General features: G+C 38.0%; 1 protein-coding gene across 6 annotated transcripts in view; it reads right to left on the reverse strand.

Annotated features, from left to right (window-relative positions):
* The window catches only part of MARCHF1 (membrane associated ring-CH-type finger 1), a 152,341-nt gene that overhangs the window by 6,625 nt on the left and 128,764 nt on the right, over positions 1-16,952 (reverse strand). For all 6 annotated transcript variants that reach the window (XM_062612681.1, XM_062612523.1, XM_062612439.1 and 3 more), the window contains one exon: positions 13,469-13,649. In XM_062612681.1, the coding sequence (XP_062468665.1) occupies positions 13,469-13,649 (181 nt within the window). The remainder of the gene's footprint in view (positions 1-13,468; positions 13,650-16,952) is intronic.

Genomic DNA, 16,952 nt, shown 5'->3' on the forward strand with positions numbered 1-16,952 from the left:
CTGTCACTCTCTAGTAGACAACTGATGTTAGTAGATAAGCCAACAATTTATGTTGTCCTGGAGCAGAAAAAAAGTGCATTTCACGATTTTAGGATATTTGCAATTGGCTTAAATCAAAAATTTGACTGTTTCTGTTAGCACAGACTTTCTTGGATAAAAGCATAGGTAGGGAAATAAAAAATCGCTTGAAAATCCATAGCAAAGTCCACAATATATTGAGCAGTGAAAGCATCACCCCCTTTAAGCTACATTGAGTCCTAAAGTACAAGTAAAAGTTATGTGGATAAGTTTGGCAGGTGCTACCATGTCACACAGCATATCAATGCCTCCTTAACCACTCAGAAATTCACCCCTTCTGTATTTGGAAGCTTCTGCAGTTCTCATGGCATAAGTTCTACATTCATGATAACAAGGTAAAATAAAATGCATCATCTTTTATCATTTTCATCAGTACTCCAAAAAAGTGTGCAACCATCAGGTTGATGACACCCTGACATGCCACGGATAGAATAGCAGAGCCACGAAGAACAGAAAAATAACACAAAAAAAAGTGCCCAAATGCAATTTTCCTTGGAAACTCATATGTTAATACACATAAAGAGACTGGAAGGAAGAAAAGAAATAGAAGAAACAATAACAGCCAGAGGAGACATTTATAATGACTTACAAATTACTGAGACTAAACTGATAGACAAACACCCAAACATTAGCTTTTGCCCAACCACCTCTGAAGCACCCCTTCACTGTTGTACATCTGATTGTCCCCACTCACAGATTCCTTAATCCTGACAGCAATACAGACAGACAGGAAATCATGAGAGATGCAGATGGTTTAATGTCTTGCAAATGCAAGCAATTGCATGAACACCATTATGCTCCACAAAACAGGTGTGCCAGAACAGGTGTGCCAAGACCCTCTGTAACATCTGAAGACTGCAACACCTTTTACACAAGTCGCCCCCAAAAAACCCTCCATAATGGAACAATGCATATCCCAAGAAGAAAACTTGAAACAGCCCCAGCCCCATTTCTATTTTCTGAATAAGCTTTCTGAACATTACACTTGCAGTGTGCTCTGCAAACCACTGGAGGGTGATAGAAGACTGTCTACCTGCGTCAGAGGCTCCTACCAGGAAGAGAGAATGAATTGTCAAAGGAGAGAAGGTGGATTGTAAATGTGACAAGAAATACTCCTCCCACCCCAACCACCACTTACAGCTACTTCTAAAGCACGATATGCACCTCGGCCTGAGTTCCTGTGCTTTACTGCTGGATAAATTTGTAATAATCTTGAAAGTGGCAGCTGTAAAACACTAAGTTTCTTACCTCGTGCTCTGGTTTTGATTCTTAAAGACTCTGAAATTTTAAGAGAATGGTTACTGATTTCAAAACCCACTCTTGCAATTACAAATTGCAGTCATGAGTCTTCTGGGTAAAGAAAAAGAAAATCAAAACAAAACCAAAATAAAATACAGCCTACCCACAGGGAACATCTAAATCACATGCAGCCAACCACTTCCCTTTCCTATAACATAGTCTCATAAAATCCCTGGTGTTTATTTTAAAGGACCAAAATCTACCTCCCTGCATGTCATTTCTAATAGAAGCTTGGTTAATCAGTATCAACAAATAAAGATGGATATTTTCTTAATATCCTCTGAAAACAGTTTGTCTGTTTCATATTCTAGAGATCCCAATACAGCCTCTCTTCTTAACAGAAGTAAATCTGCAGTTTTAATTCCCTCCCATACTTAAGCTTTCTGCAAAGTGGTTTCATGACTGCCCAATGCAGAACCAAAAGATTCTCACTGATTCACACACAAAAGCTATTGCCACATCACAGAATCGCACTCTGCAGATTGCTGCTTGTGTTCCCTTCCCCCCCTTTCAGATTGTAGATTGATTGCCTGCCTGACCCCATCCACCATTTTGTGTTCACACATTGCCTCCTGCTAGTAGTAATCTTCCCTGACGTTGGCCATGAGATTTTGTCTACATAGATGTCCTGAAGCAACTCCATATCTACTTCAGGTTTGTAGGTTCAAACCTTTACAACCGAAGGTCTCTCTCTTGTAGGAGCTCATCACTGACGATGCTAAGTTGAAGGTGAAGTTAATGGGCTGTTTTGAAACATGCTATAAATGCTTCGACTTCTAACCCCTGGGTATTTTCAGGAGCCCCGATTTTAAAAATTGCAGGCAAGGAGACTTGACAGAGGAATCTTATATGGCCATGACATTGCTAATATTAAATATTTTTCCCGTTCTGACATATTTCTCCCTATCCATCATTTAGCAAAAAAATGACAACAAACGGAATGTAAACAGTACCCAGAGCTGGAAGGACATCCTTCTGCTCTCACCTAGAGCTAAAGTCATCACACAACATTTTCTGGATTCTTTCTACAATCTAAAGAAAGACCTTGAGCCAACCTCTACCTTGGAATAATCATGCCTGCAAAGTGAAGGCTAAAATAATTTACTAGTGGCTGTCATAGAAACTGCACTCTGCACACAAACTAGGAATACACACTTCTGAGAAAAGCTTTAAAGAACTGGGGCAGTGTATGATGAAGTGAGCCAAGCACTCAAGATATGTCAGTAGTCTGAACATGTAGCTTAGAGTATACTGAGTGGGTTAGGCAGGCTTTTCTGGTCACTCGTTGCAGTGTTAATTGGTTCAGTCTCCACAGTAAACTGTTCATTACCAGCTGGAGGAAAGCAGCTGCCAACAGTAGTTTGCAGGAATGGAATTTGTTCAGTGGGTGGAGGAGGGAGAAATAATAGTAATAAAGGACAACAGGGCTCCACACATGTTGGGAGAACAAAATAGCCTCGTGCAGATTTGAAGTGCTGATGAGAGATGAGACCTCAAACCTTGTAATTTGACTAAAAGCCACTCCATGCCACCTAAACGTGTGGCTACAGCCTGTGCCTAAGTGATGATGCATGCCTCACTGCACCCTTCTTCAAGAAGCGCCCCTCATGCAGTCCAACAGACTGTGTCAGGTCTGATGGCTGAAAGGAAAAGGGATTGGCCTCTGAAAACACCTCCTTTGTATTCTTTTCCCCAAACAAATCCAGAGCACTTTTAGAGAGGAAGAACTGAGCAGGCTCACAAAAGCAAAAAAAAAAGGTGTTTGTTTTTGCTTGTCATCAAAAGGTACATCCCAGAGGAAAAAAAAAATCCTGTAAGGATCAAGATTAGAAGACCTGCAACATTAGCCATAGTACACAAAAGTCAAATCAATATAAAAAAATCCAACTTGTATGGTGCATCATAGAGCCATATCAATGCACAACCCTACCTTGATCCATATAGCTCATTAGATGAGCTGGTACAAATCCTCTGGCAAACCTGTCTGAAGTTTGCCTAAAATCTATTTCTGTCCCCAGGTGACACTAAATAAAGCTCTCTGAAATTCAAATGGATGTCTTTGGTGTATTTAAAACACCTGTTAAAAGTTTAAAACTGAACCAGAAATGGGTGCATATCTAAAGACAAGCACACTTTAATTTGCCTTTATGTGGGATATGCATACCTAGAGTAATAAAAGAACCACATAATGGAAAATCTCGTTTTGATAAACACTTTAAGATTATCATCTGTAAAGACTAACAATTCAGTTTTATGAAAACCAGTCTTTATTAACTGACAGTTAAAAGAGCTGGACTTGAATGGTGCACTCTTCACAAACTTAGGCAATTTTTTAGCTGTGTATGTCATCAATTAGCAGACCCTTAAAAAGTGTGAAATGGGGGTATTAAGCAATTAGAGAAGACAATTTCTAAAAAGAAGTAGCTGTTTTTGCAATCTGAAAGTACCATTGAGGAAACTTGTCATTTACAACTAGAACTTCAGTGTCTGCATCCTCATCATCCCAACACAGACTAAACAAGAAAAAAAAATACTATGCTTTGGAAATACAGGACTAGTGAGACCTCATGTCCCTCTCATCCAATAGTCTGTCTCAGGCAGAGGCCAATACCAGGTGCTTCAGAGAAATGTGCAAGAAACCCCCTGGCAAGTAACTATAGCATAATCTCTCCATACTGGGTACTTCTTCCTAGCTCCCATCTGCTAGAAATTATTACATCAACATATAGAATGTGAAAGTACTCTACCAAATGTTTATTTTCCAAGCATCCTTTTTGAACGCTGATACAACATTAACCAATTCTTTGTTCATTAGAAGTCTACATGATCAGACTTTGATCCTATCATGAACTTCCCTTTTACAATTGCTGTTTCTTTTCTTGCCTTGTAAGCTATTTAAGAAAAGGAACATCATCTCCTAGCACAGTACATTTCATCTACCTCATCTAAAAAGATGATCCTGACGGATAAACTGCAGGTGAAACACTAAACCACTGGTCAGGAATGAACTATCACCACAATGCAAAACTATAGATAATGTCTGGTACTGAAAACATGAGACACACATCTAGAACTCTAGAAAATATTTATGTTAGGTGCCTGGGCATATGCCTTTATTACTCAAAAATGAAAAAAACAAGCTACATATGGGCAACCCATAAAGAAGCAAGGAAAAAAACGGGTAGAATCTATGTCTCCACTGAATTCTATCACAGTTAAGAACAGAAACAGATGCTTTTACCTGCTCTTCCTACAGTATTTCTACAATCATTCTATTGAAAGGATCTGGTTTGTGTGTCACTTTTATTCTCTTTGCAGCTAGTCATCTTGACCTCTCTCTCCTCTGTCTTTCCAAAAGAGCAGCACACCTAATTGAACGCCAGACATTCTCCTGCAGTCACTAAGTAGTAAATGCCTTTAAATCACAGTCCAGCTCTCAAATAACAACTTAGGCATACCAAAAAATCCCCCCAAAACTGCACATGAAAAAAAAGAATCAATCAATCTAACTACCATACCACAAAGCACAGATCATAATTTTGCTGCAAGAGCAGTTAAGCTGAGATTCCATTTTCCAGACAAAGCAGGTGGGAGTGCTGCATTTTGTAGCGTGTACTCTACAGGCAATACAAGAGCAGCCATGACACATGCTCAGTGCTGTATTTGAGATGGATTGTTTCGGGTCAAAGCAAAGATGAGCCCTTCCTCCACTACAGAAGCCATAACAATCCATCTCCCAACATTCTGTGCCAAAGTTTCTGTCTCCAGACACCAAGTAGCCTGGGCTCCCTTTGCATATCTTAAACGCCTTAAACAGTGTGATGGATGTGGACAGAAGGCTGGGATAGCATGCTAGAAATAGGAAAAGGAGAGGAATTAGACAGAAAGATGGATATAGCAACATGCTGGAGATCAACATCCCATTACATAGTCTTGCACGCTTCTCCAAATTTCTTTAGTCCTGTCCAATTAAAGTGAAATTCCTCTTAGGCACCTAAGACATAGTTATTATATGATCACAGTTTTGTTACAGTCTTTTCCTGCATCACCTTCTGTTCAGTATTTATCACACTGCTTAATTTCCTCGATATCAAATTGTTTAGCCTGCTGAGAAGTATCTTGAAGCATGCATTTTGAAATTAGAGTTGATGAAATAAAACTGGTGGCACATGAAAAGGTAAATCAACAAATACACTTTCTGTTTATTTAGCTGCAGTTATAAATGGTGTACAGAGTCTTCTCTGGGAGTTACAACAGAATATTAGTTATTCCATCTTCCACTTACTTAGAAAATATTTTTCATCTATGTTTGCTTTCTCTTGAAACAGTGCAAGCATGAAAATTCTTATTACTGCCTTGTGCTATGTGTGCTTTGTCTTTTTTCTTTACTGATCATGTCCTTGATTCTCCCATTTAATACGTAACTAGTTTAAACAATCTTTCCAATATGTAAAATTCCTTAGAGATCTAATTTGTGTCTTACAGAATAAAAACTTAAAGCCAGGGGAACTACCTGGGGAACTTGCTGCGCAACCTGGCCTACAGAAGTGTGTGTTACATCACTACAGCCCAAAGCCCTTCAGCATCACAACTTAACAGGAACAGAGAGAAGAACAGCAGCAAGTGGAGGAAGGAAGGGCACAAAGGTCCCCTTGCAGGCTAAGGACTCTTGTGAGAAAAGGAGTACAGTTGCCTGGAAACAGAAAGCAGCCATATCTGAAAGTCACTGAATGAAGTATAGCCATTTGGTACTGCTGGATGAACCTCATGAACATTTTGCATGTTTTTTAAACTCATTTTCTATCTCTATAGATCAAAGATGCTTTTATCAGTCCTCTCCCCCATCACTCACTAATTTAATAGTACGAGTGAAGCTGAATACTAATTCTTTTTAAATGGTCATTTTTTTCCTGAAGTTGTAAAAGCAACTGACCTACATTGTATAGAAAATGTAACCTGACTTCTGAGCTTCCCTTAACCAAAACAGTCTGAATCATCACAAAGATGTAGCTTAATTTAAATGTATACCAAAACCCTGGTAATTTTAAATACATTGCTGTTTAAACATATCTAGATGCATTTTATTTTTGCAACTGCATAAACAGTATATATGCATCTATCTGAATTGCCATGTAACAAAGATTAAAAAAAGGAGCCAATGTGCTTCATTGTCTAGTAATATGACTTTAACAAGAATACTGATTTCTCATTGAATAGCTACAGTTACCTTCCCTGTCTTTTAATTTTCCCACAAGAGAGATTCTTTTGATCCAATTAAATAAAAATGAAATAAAGAAAATTTGTGATGAGGAAAGACTATGGTAATTAACATAAAACTACAGTCCAGTGCTCTGGCAAAGAGCTGATGGAAGCTATTCAGTCTGGAAGACCTCCAAAAAATGCTTTACATTCCAATTTTGACAGATATAAATCAATAAAATGAATAAAGATCTGACTAATTCCTGGAGAAAAAAAAAATCTTGTTTTTTCCAAATAATTTTAATAAAAAGCTACATGAATAAAATTAAAATAACATTAAAGTAATAAAATATACTGAATAAACTGATAATTATTCCATTAGATCATAATTTAGATCAAGTACCACACTGCTATGTTCAAGAGAATATCACTATGTTCCTATGTTCAAGAGAAGGCTTTTTTTTGCATGCCTTCCACCAATAAGCAAGCATCAGCCTGTGAACTAGAACTCCGTTCAGATCATCTCACATCAATAAGTCTCAGTAAAATAAATTTGAGGCAAATACCATTGTAAAAATGTACATGCTAGTTATGTGAGAAATTAATATTTACATTAATCAGATCAGATCATGAGTAGCAGCCCAGTCCCATTTGAGCTGGTAAAATCCCTAGCTTCAAAATGAAACAGCAGAAATGTAATTTTTACAGAAGTCCACGAATTACAATGACTGGTTTAGGTCAATGCTTGGGTTGATTATGCTTTTCAAATGTTATATTAATAGCTATACTTTTTGTGTAAAAAATGAAAAGGAGACAAGAACACCCCAAGCACTTACAAAGTAAGTGAGAGGCTGCTGAACTGCAAGATAGGGTAGGACCCACAAGTTGAAATGGAAATGAAACATTTTGATCCAAGGTGTAAACCAGCTCAGACCAAACTGTTTCTTTCAGCCTCAGAAAGCACAAAAGGGTTTGTACCTTCCAGACCTGATGTTCATGGTACTGTGCAAAAGTGGGTAACACTTTTTTTTGTCCAGATGTGGACAATCTCCTGAATTCCTTTTGCTTTTGTACATGCTACCAAACAACAGAAGGAGCAAATTTGATTACTAGCAGCTAATTAGATGACAGTTTTAATTTCATGTTATGGTGTAAGATTTTTTCTGTTTGCTTTTGTCCTGGGTTCAGCAGTAGCAGTCATGTTTCTCCTTCGTGGTAGCTGGTGCAGTGCTGTGTTTTGACTTCAAGCCTGGGAACAATGTTGGTGAAGCCGATGTTTTCAGTTGTTGCTAAGTGATGTTTACCCTGACCAAGGACTTTGTGAGGCTCATGCTCTGCCAGGGAGGAGGGGAAGCCGTGAGGAAGCAGAGGCGGGGCGCCTGACCCAGGCTGGCCGGGGAGGTATTCCATACCACAGCACGTCATGGCTGGGGTGGGGGGTGACTGGGAGTTACCCGGAAGGACACGGGCTTCCTGGTGGGACTTGTGTCTTGGCCGGTGGTATCGTATTCTCTTCCCTTGTTATTTTCTCTTATCATTGTTGTAGTTGGTGGTAGCGGTGGTGATTTGTGTACATTGGTTGCTGGACTGTTTTTGTCTCAACCCGTGGGAGTTGCACTCTTTTGATCCTCCTCCCCGTTCCTCCGGGAGTGGGGAAGGGGAGAGCCCCGGTGGGGGGGGGACGACACGGACCTCGATTGTTGTCAGCCCGACACCACTCACTGGGAGGGAGTGAACAAGTTGCCTGACTGGGTTTAAACCACGACAGCTTCTCAAAAGAATGCATGTTCAAAGCAACGACAATAGTATCACACCAGCAAAGTATCACAGGAAGACAGCTTTTTGCAAACCTACGGGGATATTATGATGGTTCCAAGGTATGCAGCACATGAGGTCAGAATCTGTTGTCAAAGTTCCAGAGCTGTGTTAATAAAAGCCATATTGAATGGAAGAGAAATAAATACAGAGGTTGAAAGCTAACCCAAATTCTACCATTACAAGAAAGCTAAGGTCTATTATTCTTGTTATGGCACAAAATGCACGACAACATTACTCTGAAAACTACAACATGCGGTCTATATACAGATAAATTAGCGGTAGAGTTCTATTACTCTCTCTCACAAATTGGACATACAACTGTCTGAACAATGTAGTCCTTTGCATCCTTGAGGCATCACAATAGGATATAAATGCTATAGAATTATTTTTACTGTAAAAGCTTTAATATACACATTCTCCCTCGAGCACAAAGTTATTCACTATAATGACATGATAGCCAATAAGAAAGTAATAGCTTTGTGCCTTTGTGCATACTAGTGAAGTGTCTGACCCCACATATTACAAGAAATGATTTGCAGCTAGCAATGTTTCGAGACAGTTTACTGGAAAAAAGATAAGACTAGAGCAGGTTGCCTTGACAACACTGTGTAGCTGCACCAGAAGTTAAAGGAAAATGTAGGATCTTCTATGTTAAAGATTGCAAAGTATCCACCAAATTGGGTTACAAGGCAATGAATCCCACAGCAAGTCAATGCTACCTGACCTATGCAATATTAGCTATCACTTCTTATCATGAGCCTTATTAGAAAACTGATGAAAAAGCCAGATGGTTTATACTTCACAGCACAGGGCAATAAGAAGTGAACAGCAAGCATTACAATAACGAGTTCTCCAAGTTTCTCTTTTTATTTTCCTGAGAGACTCTGCAGGTCGCTTCTGGTTCTGGGAGTCTACTTTGGTAGGAGAAATGGTTTCCAAATGCGACCACTTTTGATTTCATAGAAGGATTTCATGAAGATGTCTGTGCAGGCTACATCACTTTTGGCAGTGACCACCGTATTCATAAGTAAGGAATGTAAATATGAATTACATAGGTAGCACTGAACCAAAAATAAATTAACACCCTTAACTGTTGTCACTGAACTTACCCTGCACGCTACCAGATTTTATAAAAAAAAAACAAGATTTATCCACAAAGCATCCAGTTATGAATGAACTCCCCCAGGCAGTCATGTTTTTAAAGATTTATTCTTTTTCTAGGACTATGTTGAGCATAGAGAAGGGAGCTGAATCTGGCTCTCTCACACATTATCTAAGTGCTCTGACAACTGGATTTAAAGTGGTGCAGATGACAGCTCTTTGTAAAAAATAGTCCCCTATGCAGTTTTGACTCCAACAGGGAGAGCAGAAACAGATGTGTCCCTGCTCCAAAGTGAAACAGTAAGTCTACAAGAGAAATGGTACTTAAAGGTTTAATTAAGACTTTTGTTTCATCTATCAAAGCTCTCAAAGCAGCATTCCGATTTTCTTCCGTTCCTTCCATAGGTGATTCAGTTTATGATTTCTATTAAGGAGCCTGTGGAATTGCTGATTCCTCTGCTTTGCAGCTGGGCATTACCCCCAAGCTGTCTGTTGGCTCAAACTATACATCTTAATTGGGTACACAGCTCTTACTGTTCCGATGGTCTTGTTGCAAACAGAGTATCTTTAACCTACTACAGTAAAACTAAATATTTGCTTTTGATCCAATAGTATAATCAGCATTACACCAAACCTTTGAAATCTTTCTCAAACTGATTTAACCAGTAAATCACTAATCTGACCACAAAGGGGCACCGATATGCTTGAACCGAGTTTTGCTTTGCATGGAAATTTCAGTTAGTGTGTTCTGAAACTTCTCTCCAGAACCTAAATGCCCTGCTCTGGAAGGTTCTGAACCACGTTATCTCCAACTGGGACTTAAAACTTTTGTTCCTGTAAAGGAGTTAAAGCTGTCATAGACATTTTATCACTCTTATTACTATCTGATTATTTATAAAGTTAATGATACAAGAGGAGACAGAGCATTCCTTCCTTCTCTTATGATAGCAGAAGTTCCACAGAGTTCAAGGGTGTAAAACCCAAAGACAGGCTCATATCTGAGGCTCCTGTGTGAAACCTCGTATCAAATTTTGAAGTGCTGTTTATCAGTATAAATACAAATACAGAATACAAGCAGAGTAAACACTTAGAAGATATATCTACACATTCAAAATAAACAAGATTAAGTTTCTTTCATTATCAGTGTTTTAACACTGGTTTTGCTTCTGTTCAGTTTAACAGAAACTTATCACTCTGTTCTAAAAGAACACCCCCAATGTTGAAAGGGATTAATTCATATACCCTTTCTTTCAGAAAGAAAATCAACCTTAACTGGTACATAATGCTTCCCTAAACAAAAAACTAACTTGCTCTTCCTTAATGACCAAGAGTAACTGCATGGCTACGATGTGCAATATTGCTAATGCTTCACAAAACCAAGTTATTATCAAGGATTAAATAAAATCAGGAGAGGAAATAGACATCCAACACCACAGAATAATCTGCTGGGATAATGCGTTGAAGTAACATATCTCATCAGATACCAGACATCTTAACCGGACAGCAAAATTTAAATATGAAAAGTATTTTGAAGTTTAGTGAGACCCTGTGGAGAAATCTCCATTTGAAGACATTCCTCCTGCATTTTGAACATCTTTGACACTTTAATCCATTTCATACTCACAGTATTTTCATTCAGTTCCTGTTTCTACTACGCTTCAAACACCAAATTCAAAAGATATGAAATGCAGGTTGTTACTTTACGAGGATTACATCCTTTTTAAAGAAGAAGTGATTTTCTCAGGATGAAGCTATTACCTGAGAAAGCTCAGTAAGGAACTCCCACAAGCTTCTTGCCACTTTCTAACTCATAACAAATAAAGTCACTTTGTAAATGAGAAATTCTGCATTATGGATTGCAAATGCTGAAAGGTAAAGCTACAAATGCAACTGTATTACTATAACCATAGATAGACATAACAGCGACTATGAGAAATAAAACAGACACACTAAACAATGCTTAATATTTAATTTCTAATTTTATATTCAGCCAAGTAATTAGACCTGCTCAAATACATGAAACACTTGCAATACCTGTTGATCAATGCTTAAAAGGATTACTTCAAGGCAGAGACTCACTAAAATGATTAAACTAAGTTTTATTTGATGTCTGGTTCTTTCAGGGATTCTGTAATTAAATAAGTGCAGCATATTGGCACAGGCCTATTGATTTAGTAAAGGTATCTTGATTTATGCTAACAGTATGCTGCACATTATCACTTATGGGTGCTAACAGCTGTATGATACAATATTCAAACATTTTTGCTATGATAAAAAGCTGTTAGGAAACATTGAGGGTATATGAAAGGCTGAGGCATGAATAAAGATGGTAATATACCACTCAAATCAAATAGTTCGGTATATATTTAAATTCTGCTTCTGTGGTACTGCAAAAACAAAAGTATAGATGCATGTAATTAAGTTCTGTAGTCTGTATTTTGCAATGCACAGGAAAGAACAAAACTTTAGAATCTCACATCACGAGTAGAGAGTAGAGATTAAAATGAAAACTGGCTGAGAGAGGTGGCCCTCTCACTTCTACAATGTCACTTCAGCGCAGGACTAATGGCCATGGAAATGGCATCTTCTGGAGCAGGCCTGAAACTTACACTGTAGGGAAAATAGTTGCCTTCTTTTTTTTTTTTTAATAAAATAAGTTTTGTATGGAATTGAATATGTACTCTTTTACAGGAACTAAATCTGAGATCTTTTGTTTAGAAAACACTGAAATAAAACCTGTTTTCAGAAAAAAAAAAAACAAAAGACATACAACAGGCAGGGGATTTTATGCAGTTATCTCTTTCCTGTCACATTAGTTAAAATTTATCTGCAATTACTAAACCCTAAGTCAATATGATTAAGTCTTCAGTCATCCTTTTTTTATTTACATCTGTTTCAATTTTCAGTCTCCCTGGAAAGATCTACTTGGCACTTGAGAACTGTGTCCTTTCCTATCACAAGCTTTACTCATCAAATCAATCCTAATTCTCTCTTCAAAAGTGGTTTATCATCAGGAACTGACTAGAAAGTTTCTCTGAATGGGAAATGAGAAGGAATTCCATTTGCTCTCCTTTCTCTGAACTGCTGCTACCTGCGTGAGGCTGACAAAATCAAAATGTCTTTTGCCATCAAAACATTAGTATGTAGCCATATACTATTTATATAAGCTAATAGTTTCAAAATGTTTTTCAAGGTCTCTCACATTGAAATTTATTCTAAATCAAAACTTGCCCTGTTCTAGATTGACTCAAACTTCAACGATAAAAGAAAACAAAAAAATTATTGGAACATTTTTAAAGAAAAATTAAAGGAGAAATAATTCACTCCAAAGAAAATAAACCCCACATTTGTTTAACAAACTCCTTACCATCCCTATACTGACAACCTGTGTACCATTATATTGATTTATCCTGGAAAACAGATGAGCACGGACAACGTACCTTTGACTTTCAGGATGTAAGGTCACCCTGTAGTTTATATTCTATCAACTAACCTTAATGTACAAGTGATTAATTTGCCCACAAGTGTAACAGTTAGAACAGATGCAGCTAAATTGACTGACTTCATAATTGCTGTCTCCACATTGGTATGTCATTCTCAACTCAATGTAAAAACTACTGAGTGAACTGTCTGTTGTTATCCAGGAGCAAAACTTGATGAGAAAGATTCCTTTCTGACTTAAAAATAGGCAGATGAGGCAATAAGAAAAAGCTGCAGATAAAAATTCTAAACACTAAAAAATGTTATTTGTGCACTTACATTGCATGTGCTCTGAAAGAGTCTTCAGTCAAAATCCTCTGCTGCTGCATATCAACTAATTTAAATGTAGACATAAAATCACCATGACTGAATTAACAACAGCAAATACAAAACTATTTTGGACAAGCAGATGTTTCTTTAATTGGGGCAGTGATCTGCACTGCTATTGTGGCTATTTGACACTGAAGGATAATGAAATTCAAAAGCAACATACCTTCCGAAGAGGTTTGAGCTTGGTCTCCATTATAAAGTCGTACTTGCAGAGCTCACAACAGCGTGTGTCTGAGCTTTTAATCCATTGGTGCAGACAGGCCTGATGAACAAAGCGCAGGGTCCCTGTGCAGCGACACGGTGTAATGAGGGGACTTTCATCATCTCCCTCACAGTGACAGATCCTGACAGGAAGGACAGCAAGAGCTAGTGAGGGAACTTGCCAACCAGCAATGCAAATGCACTGGTTTATTTTCACTGCTTTTTCATTTTCAGACTTGACATTCATAAGATGCCAGGTATGTGACCTTTCAGATTGAGGCTCAGAGACATATTCCTTATCCCCTTCTTCCACTTAGCAATTTCTCTTCACTTAGTTATTTCTGTTTGAATTTGCTGTGTGGTCTGAAGGTGAACCAATAGAAATAACACCATTTTTCCCTTTTATGCATGGCAAAACCTTTAAGACAAATATCAGTGCTCTTTCTGAGAGCTGAATAGTTCTTGACCTGTAAGTAATGCCAATAAAAACCTCAAAGTTAGCAGGATCTAACCCAAGCTGAAAATATCCAGTATAAAAAAATATAAGAAGTTCATAGGATACCTCTTTGGAGTTACACAGTTAAAAGGATTAGAGAATAGTTTTGAGTACTCTGGAGTCATGCATATGGGACAGTGTATACACACATGCACGCACTTTTTAGGAGGCAGGTGTTAAAAAGTCATGATCTTTCCTCTTTTTCATTCTTCACTGTCCCTTTGAAGCTGATAGCTGTGTTACTTAGGAGAAAAAATACCCCTACAGATGTAAGCAGATGCTATGATAGAGGTTGGTCCCAGAACTGTTGTTACCTTGCAATGGGATACAGAGCTTTTCACATTGTGATTTTGCATTAAATTATCAGTGTCTGAACATCAAAATGTGATGGTTTTCTTCTGTGACACACGTCCAAATATCTTTGCAAACCTCCCCCTTCCAAACAGACCCCTGATCACATCAGGAAAACATTCAGCCATCGAAACCAATGACAGATTTATTGGTAAGCATCTCTGTGAAGGCAGAGAAAGCTCTACAGTGAGCAGAAGGCTTAACCAAACGAAGTTAAGGAAGTTCACCTCAACAAAGAACAACTCCCTTCCATCCCTACCCCAGAAAAACACAACAAAGCACCCAAGCACTAATGAATTTCTGGTGTGAAATTGGCATGGGGGGGTTGAGAGGTGGGGGTGGGGAGAAATGTTTTTTCAAAACAGAAAAGTAGCAACAACAGCACAGATTGTGGTGTTACACAAATGAAGCCTTGCGTTTAGAAACTTAGTACTTTGAAAAGGCACCCTTAGATGTGTGTGTGTGCATAAGAGTCTGAATGCATCTGAGGAATAACTTATCCCTGTATGCAGAAAGCTGTTGCCACACCATTCCTGGGGTAGGAAAAGGGCTGGGGAGCCCCATCTGGTGAGGCTGGCTTCCTACTGACCAGGTTAGGGAAGAAGGGCAACATTCTTCATAACACAGGAGCACCTGATGTATGTCACAAGGAGGTAACCTGGCACAGACACCCTGTGCAAGATTGCCTACAGCATAGCACTGAGGCTGCCAAGTCTACAAGCAGGGGGAGGAGGACATTTAAGCAGAAGATCTATGGATCAAAACCAGCAGCTTCACTATTCTTCCTTGGTGTAGCCTAGAGCAATGAGAAAATGAATCTACAATATTGGGAAAGCAGAACAAAGCTGCTTTGCTGAATAAAAAAGGAATACATGAAGCTCTGGAAAGCTGTTACACAAAAGCCAGGTTTCAGTGTCTGGTGGTGCCTGTAGAGCATCTTATATCCCATGGGAGAGGACGGGAGAAGAAAATACACACAACTATCTTGCACACATTAATTTTTCGAGACACATTTTACAAGAACTTAGTTTGCAGTCATTTCTTTACTAACCAAGCCAAACAAGGTGCATTAGGGGCTTAGTTCCTTAGTGTAAACTGGCTGTATGCTGACTTCTTATTGAGCCTGTAGCTTAGGCAGAACTGAAGTTTCAAAACACTGAATAGCTATTTTGCTAACAAATGCATTCCCAGCTGAGAGTTACATAAACCCAATGATTTTCTTTTAAAATTAAAGCTATTTCCCAAAGGAAAACTATTATTCTTTCTTCCTTTAAATTCAAGCTATACATAATTTATTTTACAGGCTTAGGATTTAAACTATTTAGGAATTAGACAATTAATCTATGTACCCAAAAGTGTTTTTTCTACTACTGCCAGAATTGTTTAAAATTATTTTAAGAGCTAAAATGCAAACCTAAAATTCCATTGTGATCCTCAGATAAAGCGATACTGCAAATTTGAAATGAAGGATTCTTTATACTTCTACAGAAAAACACTATATGCATTATACATTCTATTTGTGCTTTCATTGTACAGAAGTTACAAAGTAAACATATAAATAACAGGGAGACATTAAGAGCTTACATTATACAGAAGCTCGAACTAAATAATCGAATGGCCTCTTCTAACTTTATTACCATGACATATGTAATGAGAATAAAAACAAACTTCAAATGGGATTAAAGTTCAGAGAAAATAACCAAAGGCATGGTTTTCATTAGCTTGACTGCTCTTTGGTGCAACTTAGCTCTTCATTATTTGTTTAGCCAGAAGAAACTAGCTTAAAAGAGATTAGTGCTACGTAAATGCACAATCACAGTCTTTAAGATACATGTGTGCCTGACAGCTATTGAAACAGACTGTTGGCTAACTGCTCAAATATCTTTTAAAGACTTGGGCAGGATAACTTGTAATATCTTGCTCAGCCATCAGAATTCTGTGTGTCTTTGTCCTTTGCTCTATTTATCCAATGTGTACAACATAATTATCACAAATTATAGAAAATAAATTGTAAATAATGTTTTTGCAAAATATGTTGTGCAAACAGAACTGAGGTAGGAATACAAAGTATAGACTTAATGTATTTAAACCAAGTCAGAACTTCCATTCTGATTTCCTTTTTTCACACAATCAGAACTTGTCAAAATTTTCCCCCATCAGACTATTTACAGGGCTGAACTACTTCTTAGAGTAAAATTTGTTTACACAAGAAATGAGTTGAATGAAAAACCCCACTAGGAAAACTTTGCTAAATCTATACTGATTTATTTACAAGTTGTAGCCCAACACTGTCTGTGGTTAATAGCTGCAGTTTCAGCTGCTCAGACACCTACAGAATGTACATAGGCAGCTTTTCTCAACTTTCTAGTCCTTTAGTAGATAAATGGCCTTCATTACAGAACAATACTTATGGCTATCTGGAAATGGGGAGGGAGGATGTCTGCTACTTGACCAAATCCTTTTAGTTCTAAGCCCTTTATAACAAACTGAGCCTGATTGATTAGATTTTTTTTTTCTTTGTAAATTTGACAGCTTAGTGCTTTCAAGATTCCTGCCTATAACAGGACCTTCCTTTTTGCTAGGGGAAAAGATGAATACA

This window comes from Pezoporus occidentalis, unplaced genomic scaffold, assembly GCF_034315485.1.
Source record: "Pezoporus occidentalis ecotype Australia unplaced genomic scaffold, CSIRO_AGI_Poc_V1 ctg1, whole genome shotgun sequence".
NCBI classification, from domain to species: Eukaryota; Metazoa; Chordata; class Aves; order Psittaciformes; family Psittacidae; genus Pezoporus; species Pezoporus occidentalis.